General features: G+C 33.1%; 1 protein-coding gene across 4 annotated transcripts in view; it reads left to right on the top strand.

Annotated features, from left to right (window-relative positions):
* The window catches only part of rad50 (DNA repair protein rad50), a 664,851-nt gene that overhangs the window by 633,499 nt on the left and 7,560 nt on the right, over positions 1–23,792 (top strand). Inside the window, exons 35-36 of one of the 4 annotated variants that reach the window (XM_090396854.1) lie at positions 1,259–1,404; positions 5,382–5,515. The exons of 1 other annotated variant lie outside the window; for it this stretch is intronic. In XM_090396854.1, the coding sequence (XP_090252980.1) occupies positions 1,259–1,404; positions 5,382–5,515 (280 nt within the window). The remainder of the gene's footprint in view (positions 1–1,258; positions 1,405–5,381; positions 5,516–23,792) is intronic. 2 more of the 4 variants (XR_016548684.1, XR_016548685.1) reach the window with 2 other exon arrangements.

The following is a 23,792-nucleotide window of genomic DNA, read 5'->3' as shown; positions in this document are numbered from 1 at the left end:
ATAGTTAAAGTTAACAGTATACAGTATAACAACAGATAAAATAAATGTCAGTAAAGGAGTAGTCCAAGGATGTCCCATCTCCCCATAACTTTCTAACTAGAGGATATGGTTAACCTAAATGGTTTTAACCTTAATAACATGAAATATGCATATGACATTGTGATGATAGCAGATACAAAAGAAAAAATGGTGAACCTAATAATCAAACTAAACAATATGGGTAAAGAATACAGCATGACCATAAATACGGACAAAACAAAAATCTTGGTAATTGGAAAAAATGAAAAAAAAAAAGTAAACTTCTCCTTGAATGGATCAACAATTGAACAGGTAAAACAATTCAACTATTTAGGAATAGTAAATAACAGAAGACTTAGATTGTATGGTCATCATTTAATAAGTTAAAATAGTTAAAATCTGGAAAAATAATAAAATCTCCAAACCTCTAAAAATAAAATTATATAATGCAATTATAATACCCACTTTGCTATATGCTTCTGAAACTTGGACACTCAAGAAGACAGAGATATGAAAACTGGAGGCTTTTGAGATGAAATATCTCAGAAAAATAAATAAAACAAAATGGACAGAAAAGAAAAGACCTAAAATATACAGACTCATTAATAGAAAAGATCAAAAGAAGACAACTTCAATGGTACGGACATGTCGAGAGAATGCCATCAAAAACGCTACCCAACCTTGCTCTGTATGCAAGATTAAAAAAAAAAAAAAAGGAAGACCAAGAACTAAATGGATAACATCAATAAAGGTAAACTTCGGATTACAAACATATATACAACTCACTAGCCACTCAAGAAATTGAGACTCCTGGAGGTTGTTGTGGAAACACGGAAGACTCAACCTGTCCCCGATTGAAGAGAACAGTAAATAGTAAGTAAATATTTACTGAAAAATAAAAATGAAATATCTGGGATAAAAGGATGTGCACTTCCTTAAGAATAAAGCATTGACATTATAGCTACTATTATTTCTTAGTGTATTCACTTAAAATGTAATATATCATCCATTTCCACTGATTTAGACACTTCACTCTTGTACTAGGAAAACTAAATGTTCTACACTTTTTTAACAAAAACTAAATTAAGCAGGAAAAAGGTGACAGTTGTTCCTTTCCCAGACGTTTAGTGAACATACACAGTTAACAGACAATTTCCTCACCTTAGCTTTTGCTGGGTTATCGTTAATTCTAAACAATCTGTAACCCTACTGCCATATTAACTTTTTTTTTTATTTGCAGACATTGAATTCATTGAAATTCGTTCTGATGAAGAAGATTCAGATAAATCTCTTACTATGCAAAGAAGAACTTACAATTACAGAGTAGTAATGGTAAAGGGGGATGTTTCTATAGACATGCGAGGGCGCTGTAGTGCAGGACAAAAGGTGAACCTTTTGTTTAAGAAATATAGAATTCTTGTCACATAGTTAATTTACAGATAGCTTCTAGTAATTTTCTTTGTGGTATGAAATTTACTTTGTATACCTCATTTTTAAGAAGGTTAAGCATGAAACATTATTAGATTAGGAATCACTTAAAGACTGTGAATTGTTTAAAGATGAAAATTATTTATTTTCAACAAATATCTTCAGTTTGGTATGTAATTTTGGTTGTTATATTTGTTCCCTAGATATCCTGTTGCAAATAGCTTCAAAGCATTGACTTATAAAAGGCGCATTTAATTAGCCATTTTGTTGCCTAATGTCATATCTCAGCTTAGACAGAAAATAATTAAGTTCAGCTCTAATACCATTGTAACAGATATAAGTTGGGAGAAACTGTAGTTTGAATGACATTGCCCAGTGTAATATTTGTAGAGAAGAGCATTCAGTGAAAATCATGATTGCATAATCACAAGTAAAATGAACCTGATATGGGAAGGTGGAAATACTGTCCTGAAGATACTTCAGGTGCAAACTTTGTTTGCTTACACTTGGATAAAGGATTAAACTAAATATATAATTTATAGTCTAACCAAGTGAAAAAACTTCCAACACTCATTAATTTGTTTGATTTCTGGAGCAAAGACAAGTATTTTTAAGGAACTTTTCTGGACATCATTTAGATAAGAGAATAAATATTCTCAGGATTAATAGCTGTTAAGAGGGCAAAAAGTAAAAAAAACATGCTATCTTTTTGAAAAACTAAATTTCATTGAACTTCATCCTGATGAAAATTAACCAGTGTGCCCTTCCACGATGAGTCGTTGGACTCCTTGGTGGTATGTAATAATAATAAAAAAAATCAGAAGAATATGCTATGGTGTGATAATAGTAAAGTGGATATATAAACTGAGCAGTTTTTTTTACAGGTATCCACTATTATAATAGCGTGCACCATCATAATAAGCCTTAAAACCATCTCAGTCCTTACAAGTTTTATTCAGTTCCATAAGGTTTTGAAATTTCCCCAAAGTATTTTTCTCCAGAAGGACACAAAGCTGTGCAGTTCCATCGGATCTTCTAGGTCACTCATACAAATATTCTTTTACACCATGTTATTATTGCATACACACCTCCATGGAGTGCTATAACACATTGTAAGATACCCAAAGTATCAACACAATATCTATTGTACTTCTCCATGAAACTGTTAACAGAGCACCCAAATTGACTTAGGCAATCCATTCTATTCATTTACCACTCTCCAAGTGAAAAATAGTCATCACACACTTGCTCATCATATTCCTACTCAACTTTCAGGAATGACCCTCTTGTTCTGCTGTCTCTAGCGAAGTGCTGAAATATTTCCTCTCTATTAATCCTCTAAAATCCTTTAAGTAAGTTAAATGTTTCTATCATATCCCTCACTTTTTTGCCTCTCAACCAACTTTTGCAACCAACAAACCCTCAATTTATCCTCATTGGGAGCATCCCACAGACTACTCAATGTCTTGGTCACTTGCCTCTGGATCCTCTCTGCCACTTCCTCATCCCCAAGAACCCAAGTGATCAGACCTGAGCACAGTAATCCAGGTGTAGTCCTATTAAGTCTTTATAAAGAGAAATGATAATCTCCCCCCATCTCTGATTTAGTGCATTCTTCAATGCCCACATAATCCAGTGAGCTAGTGACTTTAGCAATATGCCCTCGAAATTTAGAGGAAATATTGCTATTATAGGATTAAAAACCTCAAATATTCATGCGATGCTGCTGTCCAGAATAGGGCAGTTTAGCTAATTGATGACCCTTCTGATTGACTCTCTAGCCTCTCTCTCTCTCTCATAGACAGCATTGTGTATTTTCCAAGATATTTTGATGAGTATACTGTTCAGCAGAGCCAGCATCCATGCTAAGCTTACAATAATGCAAGCAACAGCTCTTCAGCATCAATTTACTGTTGGATTGCTAACCCACCAAACCAGTTACTGTCTGCTTTTCTTTGGAACAGCATTTCCCATGAAGTATTCTTTGAAGACAACTTTCAGCTCCTCAAAAAAGAATGTCTATAGAACCCATCTCACACAGCATTGACTTACTATAGGATTTGTATCTTTAGTGTATGAGTGATAATCTTTCTGCTGCTTCAAAAGATGTCAATAGACATCCTCATGGGCAGTGTGCATCATGCCATGTAACGAGTCATGCATTTGTAGCTGATATAAATAGGAGGAATATGAGTTCTATGGAAAAAGCTCTGCATCATTACAACAAATAGCCGTAGCTCTATATGTCAAGTGTTTTTCAAATACCATACTGTTGTGGTGGATGATGATGATGTGATTGTTTATGTAGATATTTTCCTGTTTGTGTTGGCTTTCTATTAATGGAAAGAGACAGTGATCCATCTGAAAGGCGAGTAACTTGTAAGTCACTCGCCTTTCAGAACGTACAAGTTAGTAAGGAGTTAGCGCTGTATTAACGCTGTAGAGGTTTTTCATAAAATAGGGGAGAACAAGAGGCCATCCCTGGAATCTGTATAAAGAAGGTGTGATCAAGGGAGTGAGAAGCAGGTTTTTTCATAGAGAGTTGCGAACGATTGGAATGCATTTCTTGAGAGTATGGTGTCTGCAGAGAATTTGAATGTGTTTAAGGCACAGTATGAAGAGCTGTGTATGGCAAAAGGGAACTCCTAGATGAGTCTGTGACTCCATGGGATCTTAGGATAATAATATTGTTGGGTATTCTACTATGGAAGTTTGTGGCGAAAGAAGTTAAAGATTTCTTTGTACCAAGTTTTGCTTTTATTGACACAAAGAATGTCAATGCCAGAATGTTGTAGTATTCAAGAACAATCCCAGCTTATGGACCTTTATAACCATTTACTCCAAATAGGGGGAGATGAAAATCTAATTAGTATCAGAGAAGGTCTGCACATGTGTAATTCGTCTGCAACATTTTATGGCTGTATTGCTTAAATAGAAGAATTTTAACACTGGAAGCCCAAAGCCTTCGTGCTTCTTTGATAGTTGAAGAAATTACTTTAGAACTTCTTGGTATCAGCTGGACCAAAAAAATTGCATAGGTTCTAATATAATTGCTTTTTTTTTTTTTTTCAACTTCCCTACAACTGAGCAGGGAAGATTATGGTTTTAAGTATTACAGCTTTAGAAGATAAAGAAAGGGGTCCAGTTTTCTAGTCTTCTAAGGTTTCAGTGTTTTTGTATATAAATTCTTGAACTGGTGAATATTGGGTAAGTGGAGAAGAGAATTCCAAGTATAGTGACAGGTTCTCTCTTAGTGATTAGAACAAAGCGAATGCTTCTGAGATAGATCTCATCAATGGAAGCCAGACCCAGAAGGGAGACCAAGGTTGAAATAATGCATGTCATATATAGGGGGGGGGGGATCTGGAAAATTTTGATAAATACCTAGAACAAAAATGTTTTTTTAGAAAATATCTTTTCTTTTAGGGTATATAAGAAGACATAAAATCACTTCATTCTTGTTCTAGGTATTTATCAGAACTTTCCACATCCTCTTCCTTGTATTTCCTATATACAAGTAGTGAAAAGGTGTATCACCTTACTATTAAATTTCTGTGGATCAGAGATAGATGTTGAAAGTTTTTTCCACTTGGTTATACTATAAATTAAAGATGCCAAGAATTATATTCTTGGTTTAATCCTTTATCAAAGTGTAAGCAAACAATAACAATCCATGGTTTGTGAATTTTCTTGTATATTGATCATAGACTGTTGGATTCAGGCTGAAAAATCTGCATTAATAAATTAGTATTAATTCTTGCATTTCAAATTATTTCTAATAATCTTTTACTGTTTCACAAATTCAATTGGTGTTCATAATGATAAAATTAAGTAGAAATTGATTTGAACATACATCAGCAATCCTTAAAAGTGACATATATATATATATGCCACTTTTAAAGTTTTAAGCAGTGCCTCTTTCTTATTTGTTATAGGTTTTAGCCTCTCTTGTTATTAGGCTAGCACTTGCTGAAACATTCTGTCTGAACTGTGGGATTTTGGCACTAGACGAACCTACTACAAATTTAGATAGAGATAACATAGAAAGTTTGGCTCGTGCTTTAACTGGGTAAGAATTCTACCTAGCATATTTTTTATTATTATTATTATTATGAGTACATTTTCACAAAGTTCAAAAACTTGATGTGGGAGATTTGCAATAACCATTATTCAAAGAATCATATTTGTCCTTAATTAAACTTATTCACTGACAAAAAAAAAAAAATTGTAGCCATCTCTGGCAATCGAGTTCATTCATTCATTTGCCACTCTCCAGCAAAAAAAATCTAGTTCTTGTGCCCTTGTTAACTACTTACACAACTTCCAGGAATAATGCCTTTCTGTCCTCTCTTGTCATGTATTGAAAAATTCTTCCACATTGATCCTTTAACTTATAAGTTACTATCATATCTCCTCTTTTCTGCCTATCATCTAAACTTTGTAACCCACAAACCTTCAATCTGTCTCTATTGGATGTATTCCACAAACCTGTGATCATCTTGGTCTCTTACCTTTGGATCGTTTTTCTCCAAAAAATAAAATATAAATACACACACAGGTATCCCTTGATTAATGCGATTAATTAATCCCTCAATGGCACTGCATATATCAAAATCACGTTAATCAAATCTAATAATCAATGGTAAAAATTACAATTCGTCCAAGATTGATTACAGTATTAATAATTCGTTTTATATGATACTCTTTTAAGAAAGATTTAAAATTAATGCAAAGTAAATGTTTAATAAATTACTAATTATATGAAGAGCCAAAAGCTTCAATTCGGTGAGATGAACTTATTTAAGTTAAGGAATATTATATCCCATATTGTTTCATAGCCGAATAAGAAACTCAAAGAGTTTCATGCCTAATATAGAAACTATATAGAGTTCGGCGAGTCCAAGCGTAAGCAAATACCTGGATAGTGCAACACCTGACCCATTTGTTAGTGCAACACTGAGGCAACTCATAGTAAGGGTGGAGCAAGCTCCGATCACTATTCCTATATTTACCCATAATGTGAAACCCAGCTCCTTGGTGCTGTATTACTGTTCCACATTATGAGAGAAGGTCACTACCCAGACCGGTTTCAACCTTTATTGAGGTCTCATCAGTGAGTAGGTAGACCTAGACAATACCAAGTTTGTAGCAAACAGAACTTACATACCCTACTATGAGAATTGCCAAGAAGGTGTCCTAATAAATTGCTAATTATATGAAGAGCCAAAGGCTTCAATTCGGCGACATGAACTTATTTAAGTTAAGGGATATTGCACCCATATTGTTTCATAATCGAATAAGAAACTCAAAAACATAGTCGAATAAGAAACTCAATTCGGCAAATATAGAAACTATATTCGCCGAATTGAAGCCTTTGGCTCTTCATATAATTAGTAATTTATTAGGACACCTTCTTGGCAATTCTCATAGTAGAGTATGTAAGTTCTGTTCGCTACAAACTTGGTATTGTCTAGGTCTACCTACTCACTGATGAGACCTCAATAAAGGTTGAAACTGGTCTGGGTAGTGAACTTCTCTCATAATGTAGAACAGTAATACAGCTCCTAGGAGCTGGGTTTCACATTATGGGTAAATACCAGGAATAGTGATCGGAGCTTGCTCCACCTTTGATATGAGTTGCCTCAGCTTGCACTACCAAATGGGTCAGGTGTTGCACTAATCCAGGTATTTGCTTACGCTTGGACTCACCGAACTTTATATATTTCTATATTTGGCTATGAAACAATATGGGATGTAATATCCCTTAATTTAAATATGTTTAATAAATGATTGTACCTACATTATTTACTGCAATTTTTTATCAAAAAAGTTATCAAAAGTCGTCTGAACAGTTTTAGTTTTTTTATCAGCATAAATTCTATGATAACAAGCAAACTCTAGACCTCAGCAAACAAGCATTCTTTGAGTAACATCTGGATCTGTATCCATTACTTGCTGCTTAAGCAATTCTAAACTGCAAAATATTCCATCCAGTTCTTTGATTGTTATCTCCTTTGGAATCTCATCTTCACATTTCATTTGTTTTTTGTCTTTAAATGCGTGTTGTTGTTGTTTAATTTCAAGAAGATCGTTGTCACTGGAATCTTTTGAATTTGAATCCAATAATTCTTTAACATCTGCATCAACACCATCACAAACAAGGTCTTCACCAAATGCAATGATTTCTTCAACCAGGTTTTTCACAGGATTTTGAAAACCATCTAAGTCATTATTAGCACATTCTGGCAAAACAGCTCTCGTGTAGCTTGAAGACACTTGCTCTCACGAGTCATGAATGTTTTCAATTGCATGTTTAATGTTAAAATTTTTCCAAAATTCTTGGAGCGTAGTTGCATTTTCTCCCGTTGTTGTTTCTACTGCCTTTGAGAATGTCTTTTTAAGAAAATAGGCTTTGAAAGTTGCAATGACGCCCATGTGTATGGGTTGTAGCAATGATGTCGTATTTGATGGAAGAAATAAAACTTTCACATTCTCACACAGATCATTAAGAGAATTTGGAAGATCTGGTGCGTTATCCAAAAGCAAAAGAGCTTTGAAAGTTATTTCTCTTGCAATAAGCTTCAACTGCTGGACAAAAATAAGACTTAAACCAATCTTCAAATAGGCTTTGGGTAACCCAAGCCTTCTGATTGTCCCACCAAATTATAGGTAAAGAGTTCTTGTTACATCCTTTTAAAGCTCTTGGGTTCTGAATTTGATAGAGAAGCAGCGGCTTCAATTTAAAATCTCCATTAGCATTCCCGCCAAGAATAACAGTTAAGTGATCTTTTGATACTTTATAGCCAGGCTGCACTGCTTCTTTTTTTTGATATAAAAGTTCTAAATGTTGTACCATCATTTTTTATTTTGGTTTAACCAATAAGAATGCAATTTGGTCAGCTAAATCCCAAATTGCCAGCCCATCCTCGTTTGTTCAGTATCAAAGTAGATACCCAACAGGGTGCACCACGAGAAGGTGAGGATTGGACATTAGGTCAGAAGCCCTGGTCGGTTCTCCGCATTCCTTTAAAGGCTATGTGGAGGTCTCCTCTCAGTTATACAGCTTTGACCCTTAAGCACCCCCCATCATTACATAGGAAGTTAGTAATGATGTAATTTTTTCATGTAGTACTGTCATATCCTGTACACCCCTTGAGGGTACATGGCAGGAATTTTTGATGATGATGATGAAGTTCTAAATGGCATTTTTTCCAGTAGAGACCAGTTTCATCTACATTGAAAATTTGTCAGTAATCATAATCATTTTCTTTGATAATTTTCTGTAGCTCAGCAGGAAATGTAAATGCAGCATCTTCATTGGCACTTGCAGTTTCACCTCTTATTTTCACATTAATAATGGGCTGTAAAATTTACGAAGAACATAATTTGTAAATACAGCAGAACAATTGGAGCTTGTAATACACCCACTCTTAATGTTTAACAGTGTTAAAGGAATGATGTCATCATTAAACACTCCTCGAGGCTTGCATGTTTTTGTGTGGTAAATTTAAGGGTGTGTTAATTAAAACTCTTGCCACATATATAAAGAGATTGTCACAATTAATTTTGCTGTGTTAATCAAATCCTGCATTAAGCAAGGGATACCTTTATATATATTTTTATATTAGAATTTATACTGACTAGAAACACCAAGATAAGACAAAAACTTTAATTAGAACACAATCTAACAGATAAGCTTAGGTGTTGATGGTTATTCATGACTTATTTTTCACGGTATTAACAACACCACACACACACTTTTATCACAAAGATGTTTTATCAACGCTTATGTTTTGCTGATTTTCAACTCAGCATCATCAGAGCACAACACACTTGTAAACGCGACAGTGAGTGAGTGAAACAATATAATTGTAAAAGACAAAAGATCTAAAGTCCTATTTTTTGGCGCCCTCTAACAGGAGGGCGCTAAGTCTATCTCACTACGACTTGAACAGCATCAACGTGATATCTCTTACAACAGAACCCATGCAAGCACCCTCTCTAGTCATGCCATTTTCTCTGCCAACTCTAATTTTGAAGAGTATCAACACCAGATACACTGGAATCTTACTACAAATATTCATTAATGCCCTGATGAACTAGAAAGATTCATCTTAGAATCAAAAGAAATAGTTCTGGACCCCTCACACATGAACAGTAATTTAAGTTATAGCTTAAATGATTCACACAGCGCAGTAATTCAGTTTTGGCATTCTTGAGATAGTTCCCACTCACTAACGCCTCACGCTAGACCTGCCACGCAGATGTCAATTAAAATTTGACTGTTGTTGTTCCTAACTTGTTTATATGAGTTCATTTTTTATCTTGCTAACTTTCCAGTTTTTTTTTGTGATAGTATGTACACCTGAAGAAGTCGGCATTCCGATGAAACTAGTTGTGTTCTAATTAAACATGACTTATTTTTCACGGTATTAACAATACCACACACACTTTTATCACAAAGATGTTTTATTAACGCTTATATTTCGCTGATTTTCAACTCAGCATCATCAGAGCACAACACACTGTAAAAGACAAAAGATCTAAAGTCCTATTTTTTGGCGCCCTCTAATGGGAAAGAAAACAAAAAACAAGCAGCTATCCAGGAGTTTTTCTTAGGATAACCATCTCCCAAATTTTTGGCAAATTAATGCAACCATATTTGTTAAGGTTGGGAGAATTCTTCAAAGCCATTGCTGACTCAAAAAAGAATCTTTCAGATCTATAACGACTCCTAAATAGCACATTCGTTTTCCTCTATCTAATCCTGTGTGAAGGAGTGTCCAAATCGTGGTCTGCCAGTCCCGACTTGCCATAGTAATAGTAGCAAATGTATCTTTCATGTTCTTTTAGGCAGATGTTCGCTGATCTTCCTGTTTGCCCATAATAGGCCAAGTCACAGTCACAAGGCACTTCATACACTCCTGGGTGTGCTAAAGGGTGAAGTTTATCCTTAGGCGAGCGGATCACAGTTGCCAGCTTGACATGAGGTTTGAAAGTGGTGTGAAGGCCATGTTTCAACAATACTTTGGCTATCTTTTCCGATGTACCTCTGATATAGGGAATTGAAATGGTCATGTTGTATTCTTCTGTATTATGGGGGGGGCAGAGTAATGGATCTATTTAGTATTTTATCTATTTTGTAGGGATTGTAGCCATTGGCTAAGAACGTATGGTGCAGGTATTGGAGTTCAGTGGTCAGAGCTGTATCGTTAGAACAAATGGCTCTGGCTCTGTGTGTAAGTGTTTTTAAAATGCCGTACTGTTGGACTGGATGATGATGTGATTGTTTATGTAGGTATCTTCCTGTGTATAGGCTTTCTGTAAATAGAAAAAGATAATGATCTATCTGAAAGGCGGATGACTAATGTGTCAAGAAATGGTAAACAGTTATTTGATTCTTTTTCTACTGTGAAGTGAATTTTGGGGTGTTGGCTGTTTAGGTAGGTGACAAAAGCATCCAAAGTGTCTTGTCCATGGGGGCCAGATGGCAAACACCATCTACATAGCATAACCACACTTGTGGCTTGTATGTAGCTGTGGTAAGTACTTTGTTTTCAAAGTGTTCCATGTAAAAATTTGCTAACGGGGGAGAGAGGGGAGAACCCATAGCAGTACCATTAATCTGTTTGTAGAATTTTCCTCCCCATGTAAAGTAACCTGCGTTCATGGTAAATTGAAATAATTCAAAAATATCTGGGGGAAATTTAGACTTGATTAAATCAAGAGTGTCTATAAGTGGTACATTGGTAAATAAGGAGGTGACATCGAAAATAATCATTATGTCTGAATCTTTTAGGATTAGATTTTTAACCAGTGTTTTGAAATGGATTGAATTTTTTACTCTTCAAAATTAGAGTTGGCAGAGAAAATGGCATGACTAGAGAGGGCGCTTGCATGGGTTCTGTTGTAAGAGATATCATGTTGATGCTGTTCAAGTCATAGTGAGATAGACGACTTATCTGTTTGCCCATAATGCTGCTTCTTGCAACTACAGATGATTTTATATACTCCTGGGAACTGGAGTTGGTGATGTTTTGGCTTGGGTTGACTCAGGAAAGAACGAAGTTTTGGTAGGGTAGTGAAGTAAGTTCTAATATTAAATTTTTTCATCATTTTTGCCAATTTGGGTGATAGAGAACTTATGTATGGTAATTGATTGTGTGCAATAGGGTTCGAGTTATCTTCTTGTCGAGGTTGGGGACATAGATGTCTCTATAATCTTATGGGGATGAAGCGTTGCCTTTGAAGTGTGTGTGTGTTACTGGATCATTTGGTGACAACCAATGATAAACTCACTTCCTGTTAGAGTGCAAAATTCATTTTTCATCACAAGTATCAAGCAATCCAAAAATGGCACATTTTTATGATGTGAAAGAAGTGAAAAACAAATTGATAGCCTTTGAAGTTTATTGTCATCTGATAATGCATGTGGGACCCATTTGCTTAGCTTCTATGATTTTCCCCAGTTGATGCAAATGTAAATTAATTGTTTCACCACTCACATTAAACATTTGTGATAGTTTTTGAGACGTTAATATAGTATTATTTTCAACAGCAGCATGTAATTCTTCATTATCAATAATAGAATCTTCCTGAATGTGGTGCATCTTCAAGTGATTCATCACTAGAAACAAATTTTTTAAACCATTTCTGAACAGTACATTCTGCTACTGCATCTTTTCCAAATGCCACACATCTTATGGGATGCTTCTGAAGCCTTCAAACCGAGTTTAAATTCATAAAGCAAACCAGTCCAAATTACACCAGGTTCAACTGACATTTTAAAAGGGTTCAAAGTCACAGAAAAAGAGTACGCACCAAGTTAGAGTGCACTGATTGATTTATGCTTATCTGTGCCTTATGATGCACATAAAAAATTGCGCTCTGCAAATTGCTACAAAAAAAAAAAGTCATTGCTACAAACTCTATCGAAAACTGCACAACGGTTACCTGTTACATAAGTAAATTGGCAGAATATGACCTCCTTTTAACAAACTCATGCACAATCACAGAGAATATCGTTATCAACCCATTTTAGTATCTTAGGTTTCACCAACCTTAAGTACAACTCCAGATATACAGATTGGCCTATAATTTGTAACTTTTCTTATCACCACCAGGGCCGTATTCATGGGTGTGCAAACTGTGCGGTGGCACAGGGCCCTGCAAAGCGCAAGAAATTGAAAAAAGAAAATTAATTTTTTTAAATTATTATATAAATTAATATTATAATTATTATATTAAAAAATATTATTATAATGAAAAATATATGTATATATTACTAATTATATGAAGAGCAAAAAAAGGCTTCAATTCGGCAATATGAACTTATTTAAGTTAATGTTGCCGAAGGGATATTACATCCCATATTGTTTCTTAGCCGAATAAGAAACTCAAAGAGTTTCATGCCAAATATAGAAACTATATAAATTTCGGCGATTCCAAGCATAAGCAAATACCTGGATAGTGCAGCACTATCCAGGTATTTGCTTACGCTTGGAATCTCCGAAATTTATATAGTTTCTATATTTGGCATGAAACTCTTTGAGTTTCTTATTCGGCTAAGAAACAATATGGGATGTAATATCCCTTAACTTATATATGTACATAATTTTACACATAACTATTGTTGTTATAGTAAGCAAAATAAGATCGTAGCACTACAGCGGTAGTATTTGAAACTACTCTAAGATATATAACAATATCGTACAACACGGGTGGCGAACCTGTGGCATGACCGAGAATTTTGCTGGCACGTCAACGATTTACATATGGTATCCTATTATACACTTATAAATTATTCAACCTTTTTTTTAATTGTTACAATACCTACAAGTTAAAATTTGTTTTACAGGAGAGAGCAGCTATGAAGACATGAATTCTATTGGTGTGGTATTAGCAAAAGATCACGCGACCCTTTAAAGACAAATGGAACCAACAATTTTTGAGTTGAAATGCTAATTCTCTTCAACCGAATTCCATAGCATCTGTCATAACAACATTCACTATATATTTCTTAGTTTTAAGACATTCACAACGGGGTGTCGTTCATCGTTCCGACAGAACTACTCACACAAAGTTTCGACCCTTGGTTGATTTTTATTGCCTTGTTTGCGTTTGAGCTGGAAGGGGAACTCACACAAGCATTATATAGAATATTTCAATTCGTGGTAGAATTTTATTTGAAGTAAAGGCTTCCTTTATGATCTGTCATAATGACATTGAGAATCTCAAATCCAATCAAACAAACACTTATTTCATGTAATTGAAAAATTAGGCAAGAGTTTTAGTTAGATACTGTGTTTCCGATGCAATATATGATTTTGCTTGCATCTATACAGCCTTGTTTCTGTGAGAACGGTACATGTGATTCCTTTTTATTCCAGCTGTCTCTAATTGCACTGTTTGTTGAGGAATATATTACACTGACTGCAAAAGCCTCTGTACCTTATTCAGGGATACAATAAAACTTTTTTTTTCTTGCATCTACAGTATATAATGGCTGTTGGGGAAGGCATGTTGTTTTTGTGTGGGAGAGATATATGCAAACCATTTTAATGTCTTTTTTCGTAAAGTGAAATCGGGTGCCAGTTATATTTCACGGTAAGCATTCGCCGACAAGTCATCCTTCTGCTGCTTCCCCTGTTCCGCTGACCTCTATGGTGAGTTACAATGCATAAATGTTTTTCTCACTACCTTTTTTTTTTTTCCAAACCAACATCATTAAAATCAATTTAATAATACAATAATCAATTTTATACTGAATAATATTATAAATGTTTGGTGATCAGGATGGGATATGTCAATAAAAAATTACCACAAGTTAATTTAATGATGTTGGCCTGAGGAAACTACAATATTGTAGCATTAGTCCTGTGATTGATAACTAATTTAAATGCGTACTTTTATATTTCTTAACATGCTACACCGTATACATAAGTGTACTAATACTCTTTATGATTATTCCATAATTAATTATTAATACTTAATTACTAAAATAAATAGCCAAAAGGCTTCACATCGGCGATACAAAATTATATAAATTAAGTGGATATTAAATCCAACATTAACTGTTAGCTTAATGTATGAACTTTAAAAAAATGGGAACGGTATTTACAAGCAAGTTTGTTGTAACTGGGCTCTCTAATACAGTAAGAATAAATATAAATACAGTAAAAATACAGTCTTATAGAAAAAGAATTGAGAATGACTGGTCCTTAGGATTCCCTGACTTTTTCCCTTTTCTAATCGCACTTGCATTCATTATGAATTTCACACGGAGCATCCCCCAGTAGGCAGAAATAAGCAGCGGCAAGTGCATTATTGTTGCGTATGTGCGCGGTTTTGTTTTTGCTACTGTTAAAAGTAGATTATTAAATTAAATTTAAATTTAATTTTTATAAATTATAAATTATAAATGCCTAAATTAAATTATAAAGATAATTTAATTTAGGCATATAATAAAATATTGATTTTTTTTTGAAACTATAAAAATTGCATTTGATTTAAGTTTTGAGTTATTTTGTTACAGTTCTACTGAACATGGCTAGCGAAAATAGAAAACAAAAATTATCTCAGTCAAGCAGCAAAGAATTCCAAAGCTCGTGGACTGAAGAGTATGGCATGATTAACAAAGACAATAAAGCAATATGTGTTTTATGTTCCGGGACAGTTATGTGCAGAATGTCGTCAGTAAAAACGGCATTATGAGACAAACCATAAATCGCTCCTTGAGAAAAGCAAGGAAGAACAGAAAGAATTTATTGCTCGGGCAATTAAAATTAGGAATATCCAGTCAAGAACCGTAATGAAATTTATCGGCAGTCGTTCAAATATAACTGCTGCTAGTTTTTTTGCCTCAAATGTAATTGCCAAACACTGGAAACCTTTTAGTGATAGGGAATATATAAAAGAAGCATGGTTAAAATGTGCACCAATTCTCTTTGAAGATTTTGAAAACGAGGAAAAAATTATTTAAAGAATAAAAGATATGTCTTTGGCTAGAAACACAGTGAAAGATAGAATCGTAGAAATGGCTAAAAATATAACTCATCAGCAAAAAATAGATATAAAATCTTCTGGTTTAATTTCTCTTTGTGTTGATGAGAGTACTGACATAACTTGATCATCTCGTTTAGCAATTTTTATTCATTATTCTGTTGGGAATAATATCATAGCAACAACAACAAAAGGAATAGATATTGTAACGCAGTTGTAAATGCACTTGCTGAAAGAGATATAGATCCTTCCAAAATTGTATTAGTAACTATTGATGGTGCTCGCAGCATGACTGGAGAGGAAAATAGATTCGTCAATTTATTTACCAAACATATTGGACATTCAGTTCTGGGTTTTCATTGTATTATACATTGGCAAGTTTTATGCGCAAAGGCTAGTTTCAAGCCACTGGATTATATGATCATTGTAACAAAATTGGTCAATTTTATATCGGCACACGCTTTAAATAAACGAAAATTTATAGAATTATTAAGTGAGGTAAACTCGGTGTACAATGGTTTACTTATATACAATATGTCCAATGGTTAAGTTGGGGGAAAGTTCTTCAAAGATTTGTTAAGTGTTTAGATGAAGTTGGACTTTTTTTACATAATGAGAAAATCATTGAAAAATACAATCCGTTAACTGATTGTATTGAAAAATACAATCAGTTAACGTCGAATGGCTTTCGAAATTAATGTTTTTTACTGATTTGTCTTATTAACACCTTACAGTTTAACATTTAAATGTTAACCTTACAGTTTAACATTTAAATGTTAAACTGTAAGTTGTTAACAAGACAATTATTGTCATGTTTAATTTAATCAAGGCATTCGAAGCTAAATTATCAATTTTTAATCGTTACGTTATTTCCAAAACCTTCCAATATTTTTCAAATACAAAAAAATTCTTTGTGGATCTAGAATCCCATGAAAAAACAGATCAAGTTAAATTCACAAAAGAGTTTTCTACATAAATATAAAGAGCCAATAAGCTTCAATTCGGTGATATGAAATGAAATCCCACATTGTTTTAAAGCTGAATAAGAAACTCAAAGATAGAAATCAAAGAGTTTCACACCGAATATAGCAAACTATAAAAGTTGCGGTGAATTGTGGTGTACGCTAAAGCACGTAGTTCAATATTAGGGCAACTCGTAGCAGACGAGTGTAAAGTTCTGATAATAGTGATCAGAACTATGATCTCCTCTGCTATGAGTTACCCTAGTGTTGCACTACGTGCTTTAGTGTACGCTACAATCTGCCAAAACTTTTGTAATTTGCTATATTCAGCAGGAAACTCTTTGATTCCTATCTTTGAGTTTCTTATTCAACTTTAAAACAATGTGGGATTTACTATCCCCTTAATTTAAATAGAGTTTTCCACAGTTATTCAGTCAATAATCAACGAATTTTCTTCAAGAGATTTTCGAGTGGCTGAATTTGGAAGATACAGAAATGCAATTAATCGATTTTCAATCTAGTTCTATATGGAAACAAAAGTTTGTTGATTTGAGAAATGACTTGGAAATAATGGAAAATGATCGATTATTGGCCGCAATTAAAAATAATGCAGAAGAGGAAATATTGAAAACCTGGAATGCCATTCCTGAAACCTTTTGTTTAAAAAAACTAGCGATGGCTATATTATCAATTTTCTCCTCTCCATATGTTTGTAAGTCAATTTTAAAAATGAATTTTATAAAAGAAAGTTTAAGAAATAGAATGACTGATGAATCTCTTTTGCCGTGTGTATTATTAACAGTGACAAAATATGAACCTGATATAAAGCATTTGGCATCTGATGTACAACAGCAAAAATCTCATTAATAAATTGATATTGATGAATTGATAATAGGTTGATATTGATTTGTATAAGACAATGTGTATGCCAAAGTATGAGTTCATTTTTATGAAATTCTATGTTAATTTTTAAACTTGTCTCAATAAAATTCTGCAATTAATTTTGTATTCATTTTTCCCCTTAAAACTTCACGGCACGTCAGTAACTTGATTTGTAAATATTTGGCACCCGCCGACACGTCAGCAACTCGATTTGTAAACTTTTGGCACGCACGCATAAAAAGGTTTGCCACCACTGTCGTACAACATAGTGTTAAATAGGGAAAAGTGCATTTAAAAACAGGTGTTTTTAATAATTTTAAGGAGTTTATTTATTTTCCAATATTATCTATTTTAGGTATATTTTATTTATCAGGTAAGTAATTTTGTTTTAATTTATTAACTTATTTTATAATTAAATCTATCGTATTTAATTCTAGATTATGACTAGTCATGAGAGAGATTATTATGGAAGAAAATACCCAAGTTGGCATGAAAAACGAAAGCGAAATCAAGAAAGAGAATCAGCTGAGGAACGTCAAAGAAATTCACTGTTTAAATTTATGAAGTTGAATTCATATATTTGTTCAGATATATCAGTTGATAACGGGAGTTCTGAAATAACTACAAACAGTTCTTCAGCTTCAACATTAATTAATAATGAGAGCTCTGAAATACTCAAAAGAAGTGGAGAACATGATGCGTTTGGTCAAACAATGAGTATTGAAGATCCTAAAACTGAGACACCATAGGAAGGTGAACTATTTACTATTGATAATCCAGCAACATGGCCCAAAATTTTGAACAACGCAACACTAACACAAATTGTACAACATGGTCCACCATCTCCTTCGACTGAAAATGATTTTCCAAAAGATCACAACAAGAGGTGTTTTTTCACAGCTCACTATGTTAGGACAATTGCAAACGGAGAGAAGCAAAACAGAAGATGGCCTGTATATTCAAACTCTTTCAACTCTATTTTTTGTTTTTGTTGCAAATTATTTTCTTCGGATGATAATTTTTTATCTAATAATGGCTTTTCTTACTGGTGACATGTAAGTGAAAGATTAAAGTTGCACGAACGAAATCCATGCACATGAAATACATGTATTCATGGACAAATGGAATGTAATTTAAAAAATCACAATACAATTGATCAGACAAATCAAAATGTCATAAAATTTGAAGCAGAACGGTTAAGAAATGTTTTAAGACGAATAGTAGCAGCAATTCTTTATTTATCCGAATATAATTTAGCTTTTAGAGGTAATTTTGATACTTTGTACACAGCCCATAATGGTAATTTTTTTGGAATCATAGAATTAATTGCAGAATTTGATCCACTTTTAAAAGATCCTTTAATGCGATGTTCGGGGGAAAAAATTATAGGTAAGAAACAAAATTCGTATCTATCACCCATTGTGCAAAATGAATTAATTGTTGATATGGGAACCAAAATTCAACAAAATATTGTAAATATGATACGACAGGCAAAGTACTATTCAATAATTCTCGATTGTACTCCTGATGTTAGTCACCAGGAGCAAATTTCAGTCATTTTTAGATTTTTACATATGTTTGAAGCAGATATTGAAATTCGTGAACACTTTTTGACGTTTTTAACAACTAGTGACACTACTGGTAAAAGTATATATGAAAATATAAAATCATTTTGAATAAATTAAATCTTAAATTGTCAGATTTTAGAGGGCAGGGGTATGATAACGGAGCGAATATGAAAGGAGTATATAAGGGAGTCCATGCTTACATTTTAAATGAAAACGAAAAGGCATTTTATACTCCTTGCGCCAGTCATAATTTAAATTTGATTTTAGGGGATGTCGCAAAATCATCAATTATAGCAATAAATTTTTTTAATGTTATACAAAAAATATATACATTATTTGTTGCCTCAACGTTGGGACATATTAAAGAAATTTGTTAAACAATTAACTCCAAAACCGTTATGTGATACAAGATGGGAATGTAGAATAGAATCAGTTAGAGTTGTACGTTTTCAAATTCCAGAATTTTTAAATGCACTAAAAGAATTATTTAAAACTGCATCGGAATAATACAATCAAAGTAGAAGTGGTTTCAATATATGAACAAATAGATTCATTTGAATTTATACTAAGGCTTGTAATTTGGTATGAGCTTTTGTCAAAAGTTAATTTAGTAAGTAAAGTATTACAAAACTCAAATTCCCATAGACGTAGAAACTAAGCATATTAAAGAGTTAGTGCAGTACTTTGAAGAGCAGAGAACATCAGGATTTGATAGGTGTGAGATTGCTAAAGAACTGTCAAATCTATTAGAAATAGAAATTAAATTTAAAGAAAGTTGAGTACGTCGAAGAAAAGTATTTTTTGATTATGAAACGCCTGAAGAATCACGATAGGTGATAAGAAAGATAATTTTAGGATAAATTTCTTTTTTGTAATTTTAGATACTGCTCTACAATCTGTCAAAAAAAAGATCTGAATTGTATGAAATTCACCAAAAATCATTTGGATTTCTTTGTGATATGAAATTAATAAGAAAAATGACAGAAAATGAATTAAAATTTTGCTGCAAACAGCTGTATCAAAATTGATGAATCTGAATTTTACAATGAATTAATTATTTTTAGAAATATTGTTGCAGAAGATGCACCCATTAATATTTTAAAATTCATATAATAAATTTAGTTTAATCCTTTATCCAAGTGTGTGCAAACAAAGTTTGCACCTGAAAGTATCTTCAGGACTGGGATAAAGTGGTACAACTAGTACAACTAGTCTGGGTAGTGGCCCTTCCTGTAATGCATAACATTATACATATCCGCAAGGAGATGTGTTTTGCATTATGGGAGATACCGAGATATGAGTGTTGGTAGCTTGCTCCACCTTTGCAAGGAGTTGCCTGGTGTTGTATCACTTTACCCCAGTCCTGAAGATACTTTCAGGCGCAAACTTTGTTTGCATACACTTGGATAAAGGATTAAACTAAATTTATTATAGTCTGACCAAATGAAAAATAAACTTTTAAAATTCATAATTGCAAATAATTTGTCGGATATTTATCCAAATATTACTAACATTTAAAATATTATTGACCAGTCCAGTTACGGTTGCATCAGCAGAAAGGTCATTTTCCAAATTAAAATTAATAAAAACCTATTTGCAATCTTCTATGCTTCAAGAACGTTTGTCGTTCCTGGTAATAATATCTATAGAGCATGAAATTGCAAAAAATTTGAATTTTGATAGCGTTATGAATGATTTTATTGATAAGCACATTAGGTTAAATAAAATTTAATATATTAAGATTTCTTTTAACTCTTATAAGTTGTTATACATATATTTCATTCTTTATAGTAAAAATGGATATTTTTTTCATATTTTATATTATTATTTATATTATTAAATAAATCATTGTTCTGGCTTATTTATATGATAATGTGTACTTACATAATAAAATATATCATGTACATACAAACACATTTATTTTTTAACTAATTTTTTCCCTTTACTTAAATTGATGCTGAAGAGCATACTTGTTTATTTATGTGCATAAATATTTTTCATATTCGGTTTAATTAATTAATTAACAAGATATCCATTTAAAATTTCCATAAAAGTTACTAACTTTCAGGGGCCCCGCAAAATGTAGAAACGGCCCTGATCACCACTTTTATAAAGTGGAACAATTGTACCTTCCTTCCACTAATTTTTGACTTTTTTTAATATATTCATCCCATACACGAGAGATTGAAGGACCTATAAGTAGATCAGTGCCTTGTGTGGCGTGCAGGTGAGGACTAAGATAGAAGTTTATTGATATTGACATTTTTTCCTGAAGAGCTGCAGGTTGTAGTTGTTAGGGAATACTTCATGAGGAAGTGTTCCAGAGGACAGAGGTAAATGGAGGAAAAGAGGAATAGGATAAGTAGGATCAGTGTGGCTGCAATTACACAGTAAAGGGGTGCTAGACAGCTGCTGCTCTTGTGTTAACAGTTGCGAGAGAAAGTGGTGTAATGATTGTTTCTAGTTCAGTGGAGCAGTGACTATTTCAAGTGTCTGTAGAATAGACACAGTGCTGAAAAATTGTGTGTGAGATAGAGGTTGGAGTGAGTTTGTTAGAGAGGGATCGTCTATGAGTTAAATTGCTCTGTTTATGGAAGTTTTAAGTGCACCTCCCCCAAATGTGTGAGCAATATTCAAGCATGGTTGAATTTGGGATTTGTGTGTAGTTAAGCATTGGTTGAATGTAAAATAGCATCGTGAACAAAAGAGAGCGTCTAGTTTTTTTAATGCTGAGGAAGCTACTGATGTGATGCATTTATGCTACAAAAGACCGGAGATAAATGTTAGTCTCAACAAAGAGAACTGGTCGTGTCTGGTGATTTGTGTATTACTGAAGATAAGGGTGTCTTGTGCTTTTCTAGACTCTTCTTAAACAGGTATGCCAAGGCTGATGCTAACTCCTTAGAATATTCCCTAAGACATGCTGTGATATGTCATCAATTCCTATTTCCTTATTGACATAACTCCTCATATACCTGTTGCTCAATCATTAGTAAGCCATCTTCTTCCACTCTCTCTCTACACGCAAGTTTCTCATGATTTCACACTGATGAGGATGAAACACCCTGATGAATTTCCCACTGAATACAGTGGGAAATTCAGAGAGATATGATACTCCATTCACAATCTGATGAAATGATCAGGTCTAAGAATCTTAATCCTCATGTGTCCTCCTTTACATGCATCCTAAGATAGTTCTATCTCAAGAAATTTATTTTTATTATTCCCAAATGCTATCTCTTCATTCCAATCTATATTACCATAATTAAAATCACCCATAATCATCGATCCAAGTTGTTTATACATATCTTTATCAAAAAAACTCAAGTTTTTTTCACCTAATTCCTAATTTCTGTAAATAATCTCAAATTGCACTTTTGATGTACATACCGAGTCACCTTCCTGGCCTGCTATACTTTTCGTGCAACTGAATATTACCATTATTCATCTTGAGATACCTGCACAGTGCCTTCTTCTAGATTTCATGCTTAATTTCTTCATTCATCCATTTGACACATACCTTATTCAGCCTTTTGACCTTCTGAATACATTCACACATTGATGCTGTTAAATATCGAATGGTCAGTGTCCAAGCTGCATTTATCTCCTCATTCCAATCTGTCTCCTAAGCTTCTCATAATCATGGGCCTTATAGCACATATATCATTCCTCAGAGAAGCCTTCATATGTTATGGAATTGATGGAATGAATTATGGAATGAAAGAATAATAGAAGCTAGAATAAAAATAGATAGAGGCTATTTAACAATAATTGGTTTATATGCCCCAGAAGAAGGAAGAAAACAGGATAATATTGATTTTTATAATCAGCTACAAAACATATATAATAAAATAAATAAAAATGATTACATAATTTTAGCAGGAGACTTAAATGCAAGAATTGGAAACACGAAAATTAATAATAATATAGGAATACATGGAGAACACACTCTAAACAGAAATGGTAAAAAATTTGATTGACTTTGTAGTTTATAATAACCTAAAAATAATGAATTCCTTCTATAAACATAAAGACATACATAAATATACTTGGGCAGCAAGAGGATGGAAATAGATTACTTCATATTAAATGAAAAGACATCAAAATTTTCACTAGATGTTAGAGTTCACAGAGGATATGAAATAAGCAGTGACCACTTCCTTGTTAAAATAAAATTAAGATTACCACCTAAATGGCTACAAGTAACAAGAACAGAAAGAAAAATTGAAACATTTGTTTATAAAACTAGACTATTGAATGACACAAATGTACAATGGCTATATGAACAAAGAATTAACCAGTATCTAGATAAAATAAAACAAAATGAAGAAATAGAAATAGAATGGCTTAATATAAAAACGATACTAAATGCAGCAGCAAATGAAAGCTTAGGAAAGACCAAAAAATTCAATAAAAGAAAAAACTGAAGATCTGGGATGATACAATCAAAGAAATAATCAAAAAGAATAAGAGCCATAGCTAAAAGAGAAGTCAGAAAAAGACATAGAGAATCATGGAATAAATTTGTTTCTAATTTAGAACATGATTTATATAAAATAAGACCCAATGTATATAAGATTTTGAAACACCTAAATGCAGATACCAAAGAAAACATAAAATTAAACACTGAATTGAAATTAGAAGAATTTCTAAATTACTACACAAAACTGTGGACAGACAAATATTTTAAAAAAGACAACTGGCAAACAATTAACAAAAATGAAAAGGAAATAACTAAAGAAGAATTAGAAATCAGCCTGAAAGAAACGAGAAACGGAAAATCACCTGGAGAAGATAAGCTAGGTTCAGAACTATATAAATACGCAGGAACAAGATTCAAAGGAAGACTCTTATTATTTTTAAATAAAATTTACTCAACTGGTATCCCCCCAATAGAATGGAAAAAAGCAATTGTGATTCCTATCTTTAAGAA

The sequence above is a fragment of the Typopeltis vanoorti genome, chromosome 8 (genome assembly GCF_054136105.1).
Source record: "Typopeltis vanoorti isolate ZY-2024b chromosome 8, IOZ_Tvanoo_1.0, whole genome shotgun sequence".
NCBI lineage: Eukaryota > Metazoa > Arthropoda > Arachnida > Uropygi > Thelyphonidae > Typopeltis > Typopeltis vanoorti.
The sequence above is the reverse complement of the archived record's forward strand: the minus strand, read 5'-3'. Positions and strand labels throughout refer to the sequence as shown.